Genomic DNA, 21,286 nt, shown 5'->3' with positions numbered 1-21,286 from the left:
ATGAGATCCCCTCTCATTCTTCTAAACTCCAGCGAGTATAAGCCCAATCGACCCAATCTCTCCTCATACATCATTCCTGCCATCCCAGGTATCAGCCTGGTGAATCTTCGCTGCACTCCTTCCATGGCAAGAACATCGTTCCTCAGATAAGGTGACCAAAACTGCACACAATACTCAAGGTGTGGTCTCACCAAGGCCCTGTACAACTGTAGCAAGACATCCTTGTTCCTGTACTCAAACCCTCTCGCTACGAAGGCCAACATACCATTTGCCTTCTTAATCGCCTGCATGCTTACCTTCAGCGACTGGTGCACAAGGACACCCAGGTCTCGTTGCACTTCCCCTTCTCCCAATCTATTGCCATTCAGATAATAATCTGCCTTCCTGTTTTTGACACCAAAGTGGATAACCTCGCATTTATCCACATTATACTGCATCTGCCATGCATCTGCCCAATCGCCCAACCTGTCCAAATCATACTGGAGTTTCTCTGCATCCTCCTCACAGCACACACGCCCACCCAGCTTTGTGTCGTCTGCAAACTTGGAGATATTACATCTAGTTCCCTCGTCTATTTTGTCTGTTAATGCTCCTGTGAAGCGCCTTGGGACATTTTACAACGTTAAAGGCGCTGGATAAACGTGAGGGGTTGTTGTGTGAGTCTAAACACTGAGTGTCGGACAGTTAGCTGACCACAACACTGGTGCCCAGAGACTGTCGTCTTCTGACATCCTGTTGTGTTGCCTTGAGTAGCAGGGGAATGTTGGAAGTACTTGGAGCACAAACTTTATTCCGATAAATTCTTACTGTGTTTCAGCCCAACTAAGAAAAGGATGCAGAGAGTTGCAAACGTGTCGATCGCGGGCATGTTTATAATGTATTTAATCACTGCCATCTTTGGATACCTGACCTTTTATGGTGAGTAAGAGCCGCTTCGCTTTTAATCCAAGCACTGGGGGTCAGCTCTAGAGGGATAGCATTGAAAAGCAGAGGAGTTACGTTAAACCTATTTCGAACCCTGGTTAGACCACACTTGGAGCACCGTGCACAGTTCTGGTCTCCATATATACTGGTTAGACCACACTTGGAGCACCGTGCACAGTTCTGGTCTCCATATATACTGGTTAGACCACACTTGGAGCACTGTGCACAGTTCTGGTCTCCATATACCCTGGTTAGACCACACTTGGAGCATTGTGCACAGTTCTGGTCTCCATATACCCTGGTTAGACCACACTTGGAGCACTGTGCACAGTTCTGGTCTCCATATACCTTGGTTAGACCACACTTGGAGCACTGTGCACAGTTCTGGTCTCCATATACCTTGGTTAGACCACACTTGGAGCACTGTGCACAGTTCTGGTCTCCATATACCCTGGTTAGACCACACTTGGAGCACTGTGCACAGTTCTGGTCTCCATATACCCTGGTTAGACCACACTTGGAGCACTGTGCACAGTTCTGGTCTTCATATACCCTGGTTAGACCACACTTGAAGCACTGTGCACAGTTCTGGTCTCCATATACCCTGGTTAGACCACACTTGGAGCACCGTGCACAGTTCTGGTCTCCATATACCTTGGTTAGACCACACTTGGAGCACCGTGCACAGTTCTGGTCTCCATATACCTTGGTTAGACCACACTTGGAGCACTGTACACAGTTCTGGTCTCCATATACCTTGGTTAGACCACATTTGGAGCACTGTGCACAGTTCTGGTCTCCATATACCTTGGTTAGACCACACTTGGAGCACCGTGCACAGTTCTGGTCTCCATATACCTTGGTTAGACCACACTTGGAGCACCGTGCACAGTTCTGGTCTCCATATACCTTGGTTAGACCACACTTGGAGCACCGTGCACAGTTCTGGTCTCCATATACCTTGGTTAGACCACACTTGGAGCACCGTGCACAGTTCTGGTCTCCATATACCTTGGTTAGACCACACTTGGAGCACTGTGCACAGTTCTGGTCTCCATATACCCTGGTTAGACCACACTTGGAGCACCGTGCACAGTTCTGGTCTCCATATACCTTGGTTAGACCACACTTGGAGCACTGTTCACAGTTCTGGTCTCCACATACCTTGGTTAGACCACACTTGGAGCGCCGTGCACAGTTCTGGTCTCCATATACCCTGGTTAGACCACACTTGGAGCACTGTGCACAGTTCTGGTCTCCATATACCTTGGTTAGACCACATTTGGAGCACCGTGCACAGTTCTGGTCTCCATATACCCTGGTTAGACCACACTTGGAGCACCGTGCACAGTTCTGGTCTCCATATACCCTGGTTAGACCACACTTGGAGCACTGTTCACAGTTCTGGTCTCCACATACCTTGGTTAGACCACACTTGGAGCGCCGTGCACAGTTCTGGTCTCCATATACCCTGGTTAGACCACACTTGGAGCACTGTGCGCAGTTCTGGTCTCCATATACCTTGGTTAGACCACACTTGGAGCACTGTGCACAGTTCTGGTCTCCATATATACTGGTTAGACCACATTTGGAGCACCGTGCACAGTTCTGGTCTCCATATACCCTGGTTAGACCACACTTGGAGCACCGTGCACAGTTCTGGTCTCCATATCCCCTGGTTAGACCACACTTGGAGCACTGTGCACAGTTCTGGTCTCAGCATACCTTGGTTAGACCACACTTGGAGCAGTGTGCACAGTTCTGGTCTCCGTATACCTTGGTTAGACCATACTTGGAGCACTGTGCACAGTTCTGGTCTCCGTATACCTTGGTTAGACCACACTTGGAGCACTGTGCACAGTTCTGGTCTCCGTATTAGAACTAGGGGTCACAGTCTCAGGATAAGGGGTCGGCCATTCAGGACTGAGATGAGGAGGAATTTCTTCACTCAGAGGGTGGTGAATCTTTGGAATTCTCTGCCCCAGAGGGCTGTGGAGGCTCAGTCGTTGAGTATATTCAAGACTGAGATCGAGAGATTTTTGGACTCTCCGGGAATCAAAGGGATATGGGGATCGGGTGGGAAGGTGGAGTTGAGGTCGAAGGTCAGCCCTGATCTTATTGAATGGCGGAGCAGGCTCGAGGGGCCGCATGGCTGCCTCCTGTGCGATATGATTCTATGTGTGTGACCTCTGCCTAAAGTTGTTCTGGTCACTGCACCTTAGAAACATCCTTCCTGCATCTAGTCTGTCCAGTCCTGTTAGAATTTTATAAGTTTCAATGAGATCCCCTCTCATTCTTCTAAACTCCAGCGAGTATAAGCCCAATCGACCCAATCTCTCCTCATACGTCATTCCTGCCATCCCAGGTATCAGTCTGGTGAATCTTCGCTGCACTCCCTCCATGGCAAGAACATCCTTCCTCAGATAAGGCGACCAAAACTGCACACAATACTCAAGATGTGGTCTCACCAAGGCCCTGTACAACTGCAGCAAGACATCCTTGTTCCTGTACTCGAACCCTCTCGCTACGAAGGCCAACATACCATTTGCCTTCTTAACCGCCTGCTGCACCTGCATGCTTACCTTCAGCGACTGGTGCACAAGGACACCCAGGTCTCGTTGCACTTCCCCTTCTCCCAATCTATTGCCGTTCAGATAATAATCTGCCTTCCTGTTTTTGCCACCAAAGTGGATAACCTCGCATTTATCCACGTTATACTGCATCTGCCCAACCTGTCCAAATCATACTGGACTTTCTCTGCATCCTCCTCGCACCCTTTTTAGGGTATTAAGGGAGATGGAGACACGGCGGGTGGGTGGAGTTCGGCTACAGATCAGTCGCGATCTGATTGAATGGCGGAGCAGGCTGGGGGGGTGGGGAGGGGGCTGAACAGCCTCCTCCTGTTCCTAATGTAACAGGCTCGAGGGGGGCTGAATGGCCTCCTCCTGTTCCTAATGTAACAGGCTTGAGGGGGGCTGAATGGCCACCTCCTGTTCCTAATGTAACAGGCTCAAGGGGCTGAATGGCCTCCTCCTGTTCCTAATGTAACAGGCTCGAGGGGGCTGAATGGCCTCCTCCTGTTCCTAATGTAACAGGCTCGAGGGGGGCTGAATGGCCTCCTCCTGTTCCTAATGTAACAGGCTCGAGGGGGCTGAATGGCCACCTCCTGTTCCTAATGTAACAGGCTCGAGGGGGCTGAATGGCCTCCTCCTGTTCCTAATGTAACAGGCTCGAGGGGGGCTGAATGGCCACCTCCTGTTCCTAATGTAACAGGCTCGAGGGGGGCTGAATGGCCACCTCCTGTTCCTAATGTAACAGGCTCGAGGGGGGCTGAATGGCCACCTCCTGTTCCTAATGTAACAGGCTCGAGGGGGCTGAATGGCCTCCTCCTGTTCCTAATGTAACAGGCTCGAGGGGGGCTGAATGGCCACCTCCTGTTCCTAATGTAACAGGCTCGAGGGGGCTGAATGGCCTCCTCCTGTTCCTAATGTAACAGGCTCGAGGGGGCTGAATGGCCACCTCCTGTTCCTAATGTAACAGGCTCGAGGGGCTGAATGGCCTCCTCCTGTTCCTAATGTAACAGGCTCGAGGGGGCTGAATGGCCTCCTCCTGTTCCTAATGTAACAGGCTCGAGGGGGGCTGAATGGCCACCTCCTGTTCCTAATGTAACCGGCTCGAGGGGGCTGAACGGCCTCCTCCTGTTCCTAATGTAACAGGCTATTGGAAGCAGGGGCTTTACGACTTTAACTGAATGTGGTTCGTTGGGTCCCTGCAGGGAGCGTGGAGTCGGAGCTGCTGGCCATGTTCAACAGAGTCGACCCTCTGGACACGCTCATCCTGTGCGTGCGCCTGGCCGTCCTGGTGGCGGTGATCCTCACCGTGCCCGTCGTCCTCTTCCCGGTGAGTCGCCCGCGCGCGACGCCAGTTGGCTTTCTCTGGGCCAGTTTCGAGACGAGGCTTCCTCATTAACCAAAAAAACCGCCCGTGTTTCTGCTTTGTGTTCCCTCCCTCCAGATCCGACGGGCCATCCAACAGCTCCTCTTCCCGGGGAAAGCCTTCCACTGGCTGCGGCACGTGGTCATCGCCATCGTGTTGCTCGTCTGCGTCAACCTGCTCGTCATCCTCGTGCCGAACATCCGCGACATTTTCGGGATAGCTGGTAAGCGGGGGGGGGGGGGGAGGCGGGGCGGTGGCGTCGGTGCACGCGCGAGTCACTAAAGGTAGCGCACATCCTTCTGATCTTAGTTACACAGGGTACACGGCGCAGGAACAGGCCCAGCCAGTCCATGCTGGCCGTTTATAGAATCACACGACACAGGAGGAGGCCATTCGGCCCATCGTGCCTGTGCCGGCTCTTTGAACCAGCTCTCCAATTAGTCCCACTACCCCCCTGCTCGTTCCCCACAGCCCAGCACATTTTTCCCCGTCAAGTATTTCTCCAATTCCCCTTTTGAAAGTTACTATTGAATCTGCTCCCACCGCCCTTTCAGGCAGCGCGTTCCAGATCACAACAACTCGCTGCGTAAAAAACATTCTCCTCATCGCCCCTCTGGTTCTTTTACCGATTATCTTCAATCTGTGTCCTGTAAATAAAAGTATTTTCAGAAGTAATGTAATAGTAACAGTTTCAGGCAGAAGATCCCTCAGTCCATCTAGCCCACCTAACCACAGGTCCCTTGCTGCAATTCTAAAAACTCTGAATCTCATTTAATTCCTTCTTGAAACCCATTTAAGAATTCCTGTACCAATTGTTGTGGAGTATTTTAAACCAATACGCGACACAACGTTTTCAGATCGATAGTCAAGTTACATCGAAACATAGAAGATAGGAGCAGGAGTCGGCCATTCGGCCCCTCGAGTCTGCTCCGCCATTCAATGAGATCATGGCTGATCATCCAAATTCAGTACCCTGTCCCTGCCTTCTCCCCATACCCCTTGATCCCTTTAGCCTTAAGAAATATATCTAACTCCTTCTTGAATATATTTAATGAATTGGCCTCAACTGCCTTGTGTGGTAGAGAATTCCACAGGTTCACCACTCTCTGGGTGAAGAAATTCCTCCTCATCTCTGTCCTAAATGGCTTACCCCTTATCCTTAGACTATGACCTCTGGTTTTCTTAAGGCTAAAGGGATCAAGGGATATGGGGAGAAGGCAGGGACAGGGTACTGAATTTGGATGATCAGCCATGATCTCATTGAATGGCGGAGCAGGCTTGAGGGGCCGAATGGCCTACTCCTCCTATCTTCTATGTTTCTATGTAGTCTGTTTATTACACCGATGGGGAGACAGTCTACTCTATCTTTAGCCAGACTTCTCCAAATTGTCACAGCAAGCCCTACATTCTGATACATTAACATAAGCATGGCAACCTCATGCACAATTCATTCCTGCAACCTGATTGGATCTTGGCCCGCATGCACCTTCACGGATTGGTTATACATCCCAAGGTAAACATGTATAAGCTGCCTCTTCAATCATTCGCTCAAACTGCTGAATGCTGATGAAAGATACCTTGGAATGCGACCTAGGTAATAAAGTTCTTACGGGCAGTTGAAATTCTAGACACCCTGGGCTAGATTTTCATTTAGGAGGCGGGACTACAACTTTCGGGGTTGCAGTCCCGCCTCCGTCGAGTTCTAGCCAACCCACGCGATTTTGACTTGATTGACCTTGCTAATCCCGCCCAGCGGGCTCAGCAGGCCAATTAAGGGCCACCCGGCAACAGGTGACGTCACAGATTAACATTTCATTTGTCAAGAGGTTTTGACAGATGAAATATCAGCGTTTCACAGCTCTGTGAAGCTGTCAAACACTGACAGTCTGTACACTAAGTTAATTCCTTCCTCTCAGGCTGATTTAGAGATCTCTGCAGAACAGAAAGCTGAATGCTGCAACTTTTGACAGCTGGCGGCCATTCTGCTTTCTGTGCCGGTGAGGTGAGGGACTCCCGAGACCTGAGGGAAGGAAGGCTGTAAAGGTAAGTAAAGGTTAGTAGAACTTCTTTAAACACTTTACACACACCAAACACACTTACCTCTGCACTCATGCACCCATCACTCACCTGAACACCGGACATCTCGACCCCTCCAAGTCCTTCATCCCGACGGTCCGCCTCGCTAACTTGGCGTGGTTCGGAGCCGTCGGGAATCCCACACTTCGACCTTAAAAATAGGGATTAGGCTAAAAACTGCCTGTTAACTACCTGTTAATAGGCGGTTAATTGGCACTAATCCCCTTCCCGCCTCGGGGAGGCGGGTCCCAGTGCGGGGCGGGTATCCGCCTCCTTTGAAACTGGCATGGAGGCGGGATGGGGTCGGGACCCCCGATTTCAGGATTTTTTAACCCCCCACACGCCTCCAATCCCGACTCCACGGCCCAATGAAAACCCTGCCCCCCTGTCTCCACTTAATTACTTTTTAGTCTTCAAAAGGTCAGCTATCTTGACTGCCTCTTTCTGGAGGTGGCCTTTCACGTTAGCCCCCTGTCTGTCTTACACCATTCAGTGAACCTGCCAGCGATGTCATTTTAACTCTCTTCCCCCGCTTCACAGCAATCTGTTCTACAGGAAACTCTTTTTTTAAAATCCGGGACCGGCGTGGCGCCGGTTTATCAAAAAGTCCGGATTACAGAGAGTTATAGTTTAAAAGGTACGAGAGCCCCGTACACAGCAACAAATCCAGGCTTCCCTGTTGCTTAGCAACAGGTGCAGGAACTCCGGCCACAGACCAAGCGTCCCTGTCACTTAGCAACAAGTGTAGGAGCCCCAGATACACAGCCACAGATCCAGGAACGGCCACTAATATGAAGTAAAACTTACCTGAACCTACTCCTGAATTTTGCCGGTTAACAGAGATTTCCGGTTATTTAGGTGCCGGCAAATCGAGAGTTTCCTGTATGTACTAACCCCCACTATAGCTCAGTGCGTGCTCCACACGAGCCTCCTTCCTCATCTCACCCCATCACCGTAACCCTCTATTCCCTTCCCCCTCATAGGCTTGTCCAGCCTCCCCTTAAATCCATCTACAGGAAACTTTCGATTTACTGGCACCAAAATAACCGGAAATCTCGGTTAACCGGCAAAATTCAGCAGTAGGTTTTCCTTCATATTGTATTTGCCGCCTTCCATCTGTTGCTGTGCAAGGGTGTGGCTGCAGCTGTTGCTAAGCTACAGAGACGCTTGGAACTTGTGGCCATTGTTCTACAGTTGTTGCTAAGCAACAGGGTTTGTTGCTTTCTACGGAGCTGTCAGCTCTCCCTATCTTTTACTATAGCGTTCGCATATCCGGAATTTTGGATGAACCGGCACCACGTCGGTCCCGGATAAAAAAAAGTTTCCTGTATACTGTTCTCGCCACTCTCTGGGGAAAGAAATTTCTCCTGAATTCCCCATTGGATTTCTTGCTGACTGTCTTATATTGATGACCTCTCGTTATGCTCTTCCCCACAAGTAGAAAGACTCTCTCTGTATCTAATCCATCAAAACCTTTCATAAACTTACAGACCTCTATTAGATCGTCCCTCAGCCTTTAAGAGAAAAGAGACCCAGCCTGTTCATCCCTTCCTGATAAGTATAACCTGACAGTTCTGTTATCGACAACACCTTGTGTTTATCCGGCGCCTTTAACGTAGTGAAAGGTCCCAAGGCGCTTCACAGGAGCGATTATCAAACACAATTTGACACCCTGAGCCACGTAAGGAGATATTAGGACAGGTGACCAAAGGCTGGGTCAAAGAGGCCGGTTTTAAGGAGAGTCTTAATTGAGGGGAGAGAGGCGGAGAGGTTTAGGGAGGGAATTTCAGATGTGTGCTCACTGTTGTAATGTAGGAAACGCGGCAGCCAATTTGTGCACAGCAAGCTCCCACAAACAGTAATGTAATAATGACCAGATCATCTATTTTTAGTGATGTTGATTGTGGGATAAATATTGACACCGGGGAGAACTCTTCCCCCCGCCCCCCCCCCCCCGCTCTTCTTCCAATAGTGGCCATGGGATCTTTTAAGTCCACCTCAGAGGGCAGACGGGGCCTCGGTTTAACGTCTCATCTGACAGTGCGGCGCTTCCTCAATACTGCCCCGCCAACAGTGCGGCGCTCCCTCAGTACCCGCCCCTCCGACAGTGCGGCGCTCCCTCAGTACCGCCCCTCCGACAGTGCGGCGCTCCCTCAGTACCGCCCCTCCGACACTGCGGCGCTCCCTCAGTACAGCCCCTCCGACAGTGCGGCGCTCCCTCAGTACCGCCCCTCCGACAGTGCGGCGCTCCCTCAGTACCGCCCCTCCGACACTGCGGCGCTCCCTCAGTACAGCCCCTCCGACAGTGCGGCGCTCCCTCAGTACCGCCCCTCCGACAGTGCGGCGCTCCCTCAGTACCGCCCCTCCGACAGTGCGGCGCTCCCTCAGTACCGCCCCTCCGACAGTGCGGCGCTCCCTCAGTACCGCCCCTCCGACAGTGCGGCGCTCCCTCAGTACCGCCCCTCCGACAGTGCGGCGCTCCCTCAGTACCGCCCCTCCGACAGTGCGGCGCTCCCTCAGTACCGCCCCTCCGACAGTGCGGCGCTCCCTCAGTACCGCCCCTCCGACAGTGCGGCGCTCCCTCAGTACCGCCCCTCCGACAGTGCGGCGCTCCCTCAGTACCGCCCCTCCGACAGTGCGGCGCTCCCTCAGTACCGCCCCTCCGACAGTGCGGCGCTCCCTCAGTACCGCCCCTCCGACAGTGCGGCGCTCCCTCAGTACCGCCCCTCCGACAGTGCGGCGCTCCCTCAGTACCGCCCCTCCGACAGTGCGGCGCTCCCTCAGTACCGCCCCTCCGACAGTGCGGCGCTCCCTCAGTACCGCCCCTCCGACAGTGCGGCGCTCCCTCAGTACCGCCCCTCCGACAGTGCGGCGCTCCCTCAGTACCGCCCCTCCGACAGTGCGGCGCTCCCTCAGCACTGCACTGGGAGTGTCCGCCTAGATTTTTGTGCTGGAGTCTCTGGAGTGGGGACTTGAACCCACAACCTTCTGACTTAGAGGTGAGAGTGGGACCCACTGAGCCACGGCTGAACGTGTGGCGACCGCAACAGGGCGCAGCACTCCGAATAACCTTTGCCTCTTTTCTTGTTTTTCTGAAGGTGCCACTTCCGCTCCGAGTCTGATCTTTATCCTGCCCGGATTGTTCTACGTCCGTATTGTGCCAAATGACAAAGAACCCTTGAAATCCAGAAACAAAATCCAGGTACAGTATTAGCGGGCGAGGGGGTCGCACTCGCCTGTCCTCTTGTTGTGTAACCGTTCCAAAGGCTATAGCTCGTCCTGTTGTTGTCTCAGCGAGGGTGGAGGACCCGCGCAGTTTTGAACCAGGTTTTTGCGGGGGGGCGGTTGGATGGGGGCAGCCCGGGAACGTAAATGAGAACGGCCTCTTTCAAAAAAAAAAAAAACAGAACGACCTGCTCTCGACCAGATCCGTTTGGCGTGTGCGTAGATCAGCTGTTCGAGCAAATTCCCCCTGTTCCGCGTTTTCCTGATGCAACTGGTACTTGAATGGTTTCCTTCCGTTATATTCTCTTGATGCACCTCCCAAACCCGTGGCCTCCACCGCCGGGAGGGACGAGGGCGGCAGGCGCCTGGGAATACCACCGCCCGCAAGCTCCCCTCCAACTCAGATATACATCGGCGGTCCCGTCCTCGTCGCTGGGTCCAAATCCCAACTCCCGACGTAACGGCACTGTGGGGGCACCTTCACCAGATCATCTGTTTCTCAGTGATGTTGGTTGAGGGATAAATATTGACCAGGACACCGGGGAGAACTCCCCCCTGCTCTTCTTGCAATCGTGGCCGTGGGATCTTTAACATCCAGCTCCCTCAGTGCCGCCCCTCCGACAGTGCGGCGCTCCCTCAGTACTGCCCCTCCGACAGTGCGGCGCTCCCTCAGTGCCGCCCCTCCGACAGTGCGGCGCTCCCTCGGTGCCGCCCCTCCGACAGTGCGGCGCTCCCTCGGTGCCGCCCCTCCGACAGTGCGGCGCTCCCTCGGTGCCGCCCCTCCGACAGTGCGGCGCTCCCTCGGTGCCGCCCCTCCGACAGTGCGGCGCTCCCTCGGTACCGCCCCTCCGACAGTGCGGCGCTCCCTCGGTACCGCCCCTCCGACAGTGCGGCGCTCCCTCGGTACCGCCCCTCCGACAGTGCGGCGCTCCCTCGGTACCGCCCCTCCGACAGTGCGGCGCTCCCTCGGTACCGCCCCTCCGACAGTGCGGCGCTCCCTCGGTACCGCCCCTCCGACAGTGCGGCGCTCCCTCGGTACCGCCCCTCCGACAGTGCGCCGCTCCCTCGGTACCGCCCCTCCGACAGTGCGCCGCTCCCTCGGTACCGCCCCTCCGACAGTGCGCCGCTCCCTCGGTACCGCCCCTCCGACAGTGCGCCGCTCCCTCGGTACCGCCCCTCCGACAGTGCGCCGCTCCCTCGGTACCGCCCCTCCGACAGTGCGCCGCTCCCTCGGTACCGCCCCTCCGACAGTGCGCCGCTCCCTCGGTACCGCCCCTCCGACAGTGCGCCGCTCCCTCGGTACCGCCCCTCCGACAGTGCGCCGCTCCCTCGGTACCGCCCCTCCGACAGTGCGCCGCTCCCTCGGTACCGCCCCTCCGACAGTGCGCCGCTCCCTCGGTACCGCCCCTACGACAGTGCGCCGCTCCCTCGGTACCGCCCCTATGACAGTGCGCCGCTCCCTCGGTACCGCCCCTCCGACAGTGCGCCGCTCCCTCGGTACCGCCCCTCCGACAGTGCGCCGCTCCCTCGGTACCGCCCCTCCGACAGTGCGCCGCTCCTCGTATTTTAACCTGTTTAGAATGACTCGCGATTTATTCAGTTGTGTTTCTTTCGTCATTCTGCCCGGCTGTGTGTCTTCTGCTTTTAATGGTCTCTCCTTCCCCCCCGACCTCCCCCCCCCTCTATCCCCGCCCACCCATTCTTGTTCCCTCACAGGCAATCTGCTTTGCAACAGTTGGTTTTATCTTCATGATCATAAGCCTGAGCTTCATCATTGCGGACTGGACAAGGAACGACGGGAGCAGCCGTGTCGGTGGGCACTAGCCAGAACCAGTCATCACCCACCACCCTCGTCCCCCCACCCCCCCCAGCCAGCCCCCCTCGTTTAAGGGGGTTAAGGATGGGACGGGGGCCAGCACCGCGAGGAGATGTGACAACAACAGACTGCTACAAGACTATCCATCTCCGCCTTCCTTGCCTCCCTTTCCCCCCCCCGCCAGTCCCCGAACCACCGAATCCCTCTTCCCCGAAAGCCCTGGAGGAACCCACACCCCAAACCCACAAACGCTCGCCCCTGGTGCCGCTGTCCCCGTGGCAACCGCTGCCAACCAGTCCTCCCAACGTTTCGAAAGAAGCAGCAACGTCGACAGAACAAGATGCCGTGGGTCGGAACGGCGGGCGAGGATGGCGGAAGCGATCCCAGCTGGTCGCTGAACGCCCACGAGACGCGATTCGATGTTAATTTATTGCCGGGCCTTTGCGCAAGGCTTTCAGCTCCGCGGGATTGCAGACTCTCGTGTATTTATTCAAAAAACAAGGAGGCGAGAGAGGAGAACCAAAAAAAACCACCCTGCCTTTCGGAGGGGAAACACCCTCCCCTCCCCGAGGTGGACGTATTTATTGCAAGACTGTTGAACGCGCTCTGTCCGCCGGGAGTGGCCCGACACGGTTTGCGAAATCGAGGCTGTGCCCGAGAACTTGGCTGTCGATCGGATCGCCGGCGGGGAGGGGCTCTCCGCTGTGTCTTCGCTGACGGCGCTTCCGAGTCTGCGGCTTGGCTCCTGTTCCCTCGCCGCGCTCGGCTGCCCTGCCCTTTCCAGTACTTCGGATCTTGCTGTCTGACGTCGACCCTCGTCCGCCGGCGGGTTTTGGAATCGGGAGAATCGGGCGGCGCGGAAGGAGGCCGTTCGGCCCCGTCGTTAATGTGCCGGAGTGAGGAAATCCTGTCTGTGTGTTTTTTGTGTGCACGGAGGTGCTGATCGCAGCCAGGGTGTGTGTGTACGTGCATGTGTGTGTGCGCGCGTGCGTGTGTGTGTGCGCGCGTGTGTGTGTGTGTGTGTGTGTGCGTGTGCGGGGCTAAGGGCTGCTCCAATTGGACTGAGCGCCTGGGTGTTGGGAGAAAATCAGGGACGGTTCCGCCATTGCCCTGCCCATTCCGGGGTGGGGCGGTCAGGGCAGAATGGGAGCAGGAGGGAATCTCAAACTACTCTGGGCAGAGGTTGCTAGCTGCTTTAAGGAGGGGGGAGGGAATAATATCCGCAGTGCTTGTCCCGTGTGCCGTTCCATCTGTCCCTTCCAGATTTTCTCTCCACCCCCCCCAACCACGTTTAATGGGTTCCCCCTGTGCAGATCCAGGCCCTGCACCGATGTTGGCGCCCTGCACAAGTCCTGACGTATGAAAACTACTAGGCACTTGGTCTGAGCGTTAAACAAAGCTTTAATCAACTGTTTTACAACACGGAGGTCTAGTTGTGTGCTTCACTAGTTCCTGTTAAAGAATGTCCTGCGCAAGCTGGGCCCGTGCCCGAGTATTTATACTCTCCCTGGACAGCGCCACCCGCAGGCTGCTCAGTATTATTGCATAAGTCATTTCCACATGAATGACTGATTCATGTCAGGGCCCTTCTTATCCGTCCACTTTCTGGGATCGCCTGGCCCTGCCCCGCCCCCCCACCCCGGGTGGCAAAGCCCAAGAACGCGCAGGGCCGCTGCGCGTATCAAATGCTATATGCTGACGTTTAGCGAGCGCCGAATGTTGCTTCTCGCCCCCCCGAGCACACGCCTTAAACTCTGCACCCCTCTCCGCGTGGAACTCGAACGTGGAATATCTGACTGTTACAAGACCAGTGTTTTACAATCAGCACGAGGCCGTTCGGTCCATCGTGCCCGTTCCGGCTCTTTTGAACGAGCTCGCCAATTTGTCCCACACTCCCTCCCCTCCCTCTTTCCCCCCGTAGCCCTGCAATTTTTTTTTTTTCGTTTTCAAGTATTTATCCAATTCTTCCTTTTGAAAGTTACTCTTGAATCTGCTCCCACCGCCCTTTCAGGCAGCGCGTTCCAGATCACAACAATGTCTCCCCCTCTGGTTCCTTTGCCAATTGACGTAAATTATGTTACGTAGAATCGCAGGGACAGGCCATTCGGCCCCTCTGCTCCGCGCCGGTGTTTCTGCTCCACACCAGCCTCCTCCCGCCCCCCTTCATCTCACCCCATCACCATCTCCTTCTATTCCTTTCTCCCTCGTGTGTTTATCCAGCCTCCCCTTGAATGCATCTGCGCTATTCACCTTGACCACTCCCTGTGGTAGCGAGTTCTGCTAGTCTTAGAGAGAGCGGGTCTAGTGTGGGTTACAATCAGTCTCTACGCTCTGTGTTGGAAAGGGCTTCTCGCTACAGTTTCCTATCACTATTCCTGCTGCAAAGTGTATGTGTGTGTGGTTCCCCCTACAGTCAAATAGCCCGCCGAAACCTAAGGGGGTAATTTCAACCTAACCCCACGGGATCGGGCGGAAGGCCGTTTTTAAATTTTTGGCGCCCTCCCCCGCCCAATCTCCGTTGCCTCCCGTCCCGACAGGCAGGTTGGGTTAGAGTCGGCCCCCCCCCCCCCGCCCCTTTGCTGTCTGGGTTCCCTCGAAGAATTGGCTCTAGTGGGGTGGAGGCCAGGGAAGCCACTTTGCCCCCGGTGCTCTCGGGCGGGGGGGTGGAGAAAGGGGAAAAAGTCTCCTGTCGGCCATGAAGAGGAGCAGGAGGGGGGACTTTTTTTTTTTTTAAAAACCCGAAATGATACTTGAGCGGAACCGCCCACTTGAAGTTCCGACGAGGAAACAGCAACAGCGGCTGAGGTTTTTTTCCCCATTTTCAGTGAGGTACAAGCCCAGATCTTTGCAACATCTCCACGAGGGAACTTTTAATTGTCCGCCCGGGTTTGAGATCCTCCAACTTTTATATTTCGTGTGTTGCGAGTGGTTGTTTCTGCGGAGGTTTTGTGTGTCTTGATGGTTTTTTTTCGCGGTCTTAGGCCAGTCTTTCCGCTGCTCGTTACACAAATCAGAAACGTGCTTCACTTCAAGGTTGACGAGACGGTTTCTCTGCAGTTGGGGAACGGAGGGAGTCTATCCCTCTGATTCCCCGCCACCCCCGATTTGTTCCTCGTTTGGTTGTGCAAGTAGAATCCTAGAACGGTTACGGCGCAGGAGGAGGCCATTCGGTCCGTCGAGCCCGCGCCGGCTCTCTGCAAGAGCACTTCAGCTAGTCCCACTCCCCCCGCCCTTTCCCCGTAGCCCTGCAAATATTTTTCCTTCAGGTACTTCTCCAATTCCCTTTTGAAAGCCACGATTGAGTCTGCCTCCACCACCCTCTCGGGCAGCGCGTTCCAGATCCTAACCACTCGCTGCGTAAAAGAGTTTTTCCTCATGTCGCCTTTGGTTCTTCTGCCAATCACCTTAAATCTGTGTCCTCTGGTTCCCGACCCTTCCGCCAATGGGAACAGTTTCTCTCTCTCTGCTCTGTCCAGACCCCTCGTGAATTTGAACACCTCGATCAATTCTCCTCTCAACCTTCTCTGCTCCAAGGAGAACAACCCCAGCTTCTCCAGTCTCTCCACATCACTGAAGTCCCTCATCCCTGGTACCATTCTGGTCAATCTCCCCTTAACCTTCTCTGCTCTAAGGAGAACAATCCCAGCTTCTCCAGTCTCTCCACGTCACTGAAGTCCCTCATCCCTGGTACCATTCTGGTCAATCTCCCCTTAACCTTCTCTGCTCCAAGGAGAACAACCCCAGCTTCTCCAGTCTCTCCACATCACTGAAGTCCCTCATCCCTGGTACCATTCTGGTCAATCTCCCCTTAACCTTCTCTGCTCTAAGGAGAACAACCCCAGCTTCTCCAGTCTCTCCACATCACTGAAGTCCCTCATCCCTGGTACCATTCTGGTCAATCTCCCCTTAACCTTCTCTGCTCTAAGGAGAACAACCCCAGCTTCTCCAGTCTCTCCACATCACTGCAGTCCCTCATCCCTGGTACCATTCTGGTCAATCTCCTCTTAACCTTCTCTGCTCTAAGGAGAACAACCCCAGCTTCTCCAGTCTCTCCACATCACTGAAGTCCCTCATCCCTGGAACCATTCTGGTCAATCTCCCCTTAACCTTCTCTGCTCTAAGGAGAACAACCCCAGTGTAAAGTCTGTGGGTTGTACAATTAATAACGACACAGACTTCAGGAATAACAAACAAACAGGTCTTTACTATTCGAAGGTCAGGGCGAATCTGCCCCAGCAATCCTGCCACAACACTTATATACTGGTGTGGTCACTGTCGGTATTACAGTATACAGAAGCCAAACAAGTAGTGCCACACCTAAAGTAGTTCTCTTAAAGGTGAACGGTTACATACAATAGTTTCCTTAAAGGTAGACGGGTACATACACTACAATCCTCCCTTTTTAGCTTATTACTTACAGAGTCCCATTAACATACATATCTTCAACTTCATATAAAACACTTTACAGATATAATCTCGGTGGGAAACAGTTCACAAAGTCAGTCTCTGCGGGAACAGTTCACAGATTCAGTCTCCGATCTTGACTTGGTCCGAACAACATCTCTTTGGTGTAGCCGGTTCACATGGATAGTGTGACTCCTCCATAGCCTTTTCCTTGACGTAACAGCTTGAACTTTCGTCCTGTTGAACCGGCAGTGCCGACTTTTATAACCAACTGGCTGTCTTGATAATTTCCCACTTTTCAACTAATTTAGCTCCTTTCGTAGGTCCCCTCCTGAGCTGGTAGAAGTGATAATATTTTAGATAGTTATTGTCTTCTGCCTCTTCTTTTTCTTTTCTGCCTTTTTGAGACTCTCGGGGCTCCTTTCTCGGCTGCCAGCTGTAGCGCCACCAACTCTCTATGTTCCTTAGACCTTAAGTGTTTCATCCTGATTTCAGCACTTTGGGAGTTTTCCTCACAAACTGGGCAGACCACATCCTCGTAATATTCAGTGTCACTCAACAGGTCATGGTAATATTCGGGGTCGTCCTGAGTTAGGCCAGCGAGAGGGCCTTCTACTTCCTCCTTACCCATCTGGACGTTAGCCGATTGTGGTTCCTTCCCTAGACATCTTTCTTGAAAAGACTTCCTCATACATTCATCTTCATCACGCTCTTCCTGGGTTTCCTGCAAATCCTTCACTAATGACCTCATTTGTGATTTCAACACTTCCCCTTCCCTCGGGGATTGATTGATCGGGCTATTCAATCCTTCTACTGGAGCAGCTGTTTCAACATTCTGTTGTTCACATAGACGCGATTCAGCGTACTTTTGGCATCCCAGTAAAGTCTGTTTTGCAACCTCAGCTATTTCCCAAACTTTTGAGAGCTCCGAACTCCTTCCCGTTGAAGATTGAAGCTCATGTTCAGATTGTTCCCATTGCAGAGTCTTTTCCCTCAGCATATGAAGGAGTTGGCTGACCGTTAACTCTTCCACGGGAACACTGTGGATCAGAGTCTTCTCCATTTCATCCACCTTTTCCTCCAATGCTTCCACCTTCTGTTCCTCTTGTACTTTGGCTTTCAGCGCTCGGAAAAGTTGCGCCCTGATGCTCTCTAGCTCATGTTCAGGGACCATTCTTACAGTCTCTGTGTTTCTTACAGTTTCCTTTTCTTCCACTGAAAGGATTCCCAGTTGAATCTGTTCTTCAAGTTGTTGAACCTCGGACATTGCCGCCTCATATTTGTCTTGGGTTTCCTTCAATATTTTTATGAGTTCTTGGACATCTTGTCTTTCATGTTCTGCCATGTCTTTCACCTCTAATTTCTCATCTATGGATGGAACTTCTACCGATGAGTCTGTCTTGGCCTTGAGCTCATCAAGAATTTCCTGCAGCCTTTGGACTTCTTGCTCATGTTCAACCTTTAGTTGTTCATATGCTTCTACTGAAACTAGCTTTTCGGAGGTTGCCGAGTTAACCCCCTCCAGAATTGTAGCCTGGGCCTGTTCATACTGTTCTTTCAACTTCTCACACTCTGCTTGTAAGGAGTCGTAGAGAAGAACTGGAATAACATCCTGGCTTCCTGAAGATTCCTCTTCATTTGCTTCTTTCGCAATTTCCTGTTGGAGTTCAGCCAAGGCTGCTATGCTATCTGCCTCTCGAAGTCTCACTGCCATCAAATCTTCTTTATTCTTGCAGTCTATCTCAGCCATTTTCCGATTACTTTCATTTAACTGAGTGAGTAGTCCCTTATTCTGGGCTGAGAGATATTGCACCTTCTCATGTAGACCATAGCACTCCTTCTCTGCTCGACATAGCTGGTTACTGCTGATTTGGTTCTGTGTTTCAAGTTCCAACATCCTTTGCTTAGCTTCTTTCAGTTTCGCCCCTATAAGCTCCTCTTGCAACATGGCCACATTATTCACATCAGGTAAAGAAGCGTTTCTCTTTTCCATGTCCAAGATTTTTTTCTGCATATCTTTAAGTGCACACTGCGATTCAGCTTCTCTTAACCTTGCTTGCACTAGCTCCGTCTCCAATTGCAGAACAAAATCCTCAGTGTAGCGTGGTTTGCCTTTATGCTGTATCTCTAGATCATGCAAATATTCTAACTCCTGAACATCATAAGGGAGATGTGATCGGTAATTGGTCACGATGGCTCTATGGTCGCTCTTTGCTTGAGCTAGCTGTCTTTCCAGGTTCTCCCATTCGGTGTCCCAGAACTTTTCCATTGTTTTCATCTCTTGTACGAGACGGTAACTCAACTGTTCTAATTGTTGTCGTACTTTGAAATAAGTTTGAGTCCGAGTTCGGTGTTCTTCCGTCGTGGATAAGTCCTTAACTTGAACAGGCTCAGAATTCTCTGTCAAACTGGAGTTCTGCTCTGAAGCTTTATTCTTCTCGGTAGCATAATCCTTTATGCATGTCTTCGTTTTCTCCACCATAGTCGGCAAGTTCATTTTAGCCTTGTCTTCCATATTTGAGTTGGTCTTATCGTCATCCGTTTCAGAATCTGAGCTGATAGCTTGCACCGAGTCCTCACTCATTATGGCTTTTAGATAGTGCCATTCCATGTCTATTTTCTTGATCCACTCTCGTCCTAGAAATGGTGGTCCTCCCTCAGATAATACGTACAAGTTCATTCTTGGGTGTTCTTTACCCCTATCTCTCACCTTGACTCTTATCTTCCCCATGGGGTATACCTTATGCCCCTTGTATGTCTGTAATACGAACTTGGTATTCCTTAAGGGTATGTGAGAGAATAGCCGGTGGTAGTCCCTTCGATTGATGACTGATAGAGCTGATCCAGTGTCCAACTCCATTCTTACTTGGACTCCAGCTATTCTTAGCATGACCCAGATAGTTTGCAGATCAGCTTCCCTCCCCACATTGTGAATTCTCAGACTACCCAGCTCCTGGTTGTTTGGGTCTGAGTCTGAATTCTGTTCGTCTGAACTCTTCTCAGCCACCTTGTGTACCTTGCTGTACTTTTCTTGTGGTGGCTTCCTTTGGTTGTTGGTCTTCTTCCCTGACCGGCATACCTTTGCGATGTGACCCAGTTTGCCACATTTCCAACATTCTTGGTTCTTAAACCAGCATTGATTCTGGTCGTGCGTTGTCTTCCCACAACGATAGCATTTTGTTGTATTCGAGGTAATTTGGTCCACCCCGAGTGCCGCCGCCTTCAGCTGCATTTCTGCCGTTCCTTTTGCTGCGGCTTCGTGCGATGCAGCTATAAGGACAGCCCTGTCTAGTGTGAGGTCGTTCTCTTCCAGTAGTCGCTTTTGCGTCCCTTCTTTGGACAATCCACATACGAACTTGTCTCGCAGTGCCTCTGTCAGATTCCCTCCGAACTGGCAGCATTTCGCTAGCCTACGCAGTTCGACCAAATATTCTGCGTTGCTTTCGTCTTTCCGTTGCGTTCTTGCATAGAATTTGAATCGTTCAGCCAACATCAACGGTGTGGGGTTCAAGTGGTCCTTCAGAACAGCCACAATCCCTTCGAAAGTCTGATCCGCCGGTTTAGCTGGTGCTAGTAGATGCTTCAAGAGCCCGTATGTCTTTGCGCCCATCGAGTTTAGCAATGTTATCGCTTTGTCGTCTTCCTCTATTTTGTTGGCTTCACAATAGATCTCGATGCGTTCCACGTACGTGGCCCAGTCTTCTATCTCAGAATTAAAATCGTTAATATTCCCTCGCTTAGGCATCTTCCTTTCCTTGGGAGCAGCACAAGTATTTCTTTAAATTCTTATTTATTATTTATTTATTTCTAAGATGGCGGTTTTTCCCGCGAAAATGGCGGTTTCCCGCTCTTTCCTTCTCTCCCCGCCCCTTCAATGGCGGTCTCCCGCGTCTGTCGTCTTCTACGCCTAATGGCGGCTTCCCGCGTTTCTTCCCTGGTGGGAGGGGTACGCTTTCCCCACAGCGGACAGGTTCAGCCGCTGGGCTGGCTTCCGCACAGCTCCCCTTACTCGGCTCTGTCTTTCTCTCCCGCTCGCACGGCTCTACCGGCGCTGGGTACCCCGTTCACGGAGAACAGTTCAGCCGCTGGACTGGCTCTCGCGCAGTCTCTCTCCCCTTGCTCGGCTCTGTCTCTCTCTCCCCCACGTTCGGCTCTACCGGCGCTGGGTACCCCGTTGGTGGAGAACAGTTCAGCCGCTGGACTGGCTCTCGCGCAGCCTCCTTTGGTCGGCTCTGCCTCTCCCACACGCCCGGCTCCCGTTCGCCTCCCAGCCCTCACGCAGTCCGGTGCTTCCCTCCCCGGCTGCGGCTGAGTTTCTCTCTTCCCGCGCCTGCTCCCGGTCTCAGCGCTTCGTGGCTTCGGTCGCTGCCCGGCTTTTCCCGCCGATCGCGGTCCGGCTATCTCACGACGCCGTTGGACCCGCCTTCCTGACCAGCTCTGCTCCCCCTCGACCGTGGTCGAGTGCACAGCCCTTATCCTCCGGATTTCGTTACACTTTCCCCTACTCACAGTTTCCGCGGCCGCCTTGTTTCCTGCTGATCGGCTCACTCCGCACCGTGGTAGAAGGGTAGTCAGTGCCTGTTGCTGATGGAAGCTTTTGTTGCTAAGTCTTCTTCCTTTCTATTGCTGCAGCCTCGTGTTTTCTCCCAGCATAACGACGAGGGCGGTTGCCTCTCTTCGACACTCTTTAGTTGCTTTGGTAGTCTTGCCGCAGGGTACGATCGGACTCGTCGCCACTGTAAAGTCTGTGGGTTGTACTGTTAATAACGACACAGACTTCAGAAGTAACAAACAAACGGGTCTTTACTATTCGAAGGTCAGGGCGAATCTGCCCCAGCAATCCTGCCACAACACTTATATACTGGTGTGGTCACTGTCGGTATTACAGTATACAGAAGCCAAACA

At 52.9% G+C, this 21,286-nt stretch overlaps 1 protein-coding gene across 6 annotated transcripts in view; it reads left to right on the top strand.

The window, feature by feature from the left end:
- The window catches only part of slc38a5b (solute carrier family 38 member 5b), a 106,358-nt gene extending 89,802 nt beyond the window's left edge, over positions 1 to 16,556 (top strand). For all 6 annotated transcript variants that reach the window (XM_085978874.1, XM_085978872.1, XM_085978870.1 and 3 more), the window contains exons 12-16: positions 818 to 918; positions 4,700 to 4,824; positions 4,939 to 5,083; positions 10,035 to 10,138; positions 11,878 to 16,556. In XM_085978874.1, coding sequence (XP_085835000.1) covers positions 818 to 918; positions 4,700 to 4,824; positions 4,939 to 5,083; positions 10,035 to 10,138; positions 11,878 to 11,985 — 583 coding nt within the window. In that variant the 3' untranslated portion in view covers positions 11,986 to 16,556. The remainder of the gene's footprint in view (positions 1 to 817; positions 919 to 4,699; positions 4,825 to 4,938; positions 5,084 to 10,034; positions 10,139 to 11,877) is intronic.
- The last annotated feature ends 4,730 nt before the right edge of the window (positions 16,557 to 21,286 follow it).

Source organism: Somniosus microcephalus, unplaced genomic scaffold (genome assembly GCF_052327205.1).
Source record: "Somniosus microcephalus isolate GS21.2 unplaced genomic scaffold, FLI_Smic_1.0 unresolved_chr7, whole genome shotgun sequence".
Taxonomy (NCBI): domain Eukaryota; kingdom Metazoa; phylum Chordata; class Chondrichthyes; order Squaliformes; family Somniosidae; genus Somniosus; species Somniosus microcephalus.
The sequence above is the reverse complement of the archived record's forward strand: the minus strand, read 5'-3'. Positions and strand labels throughout refer to the sequence as shown.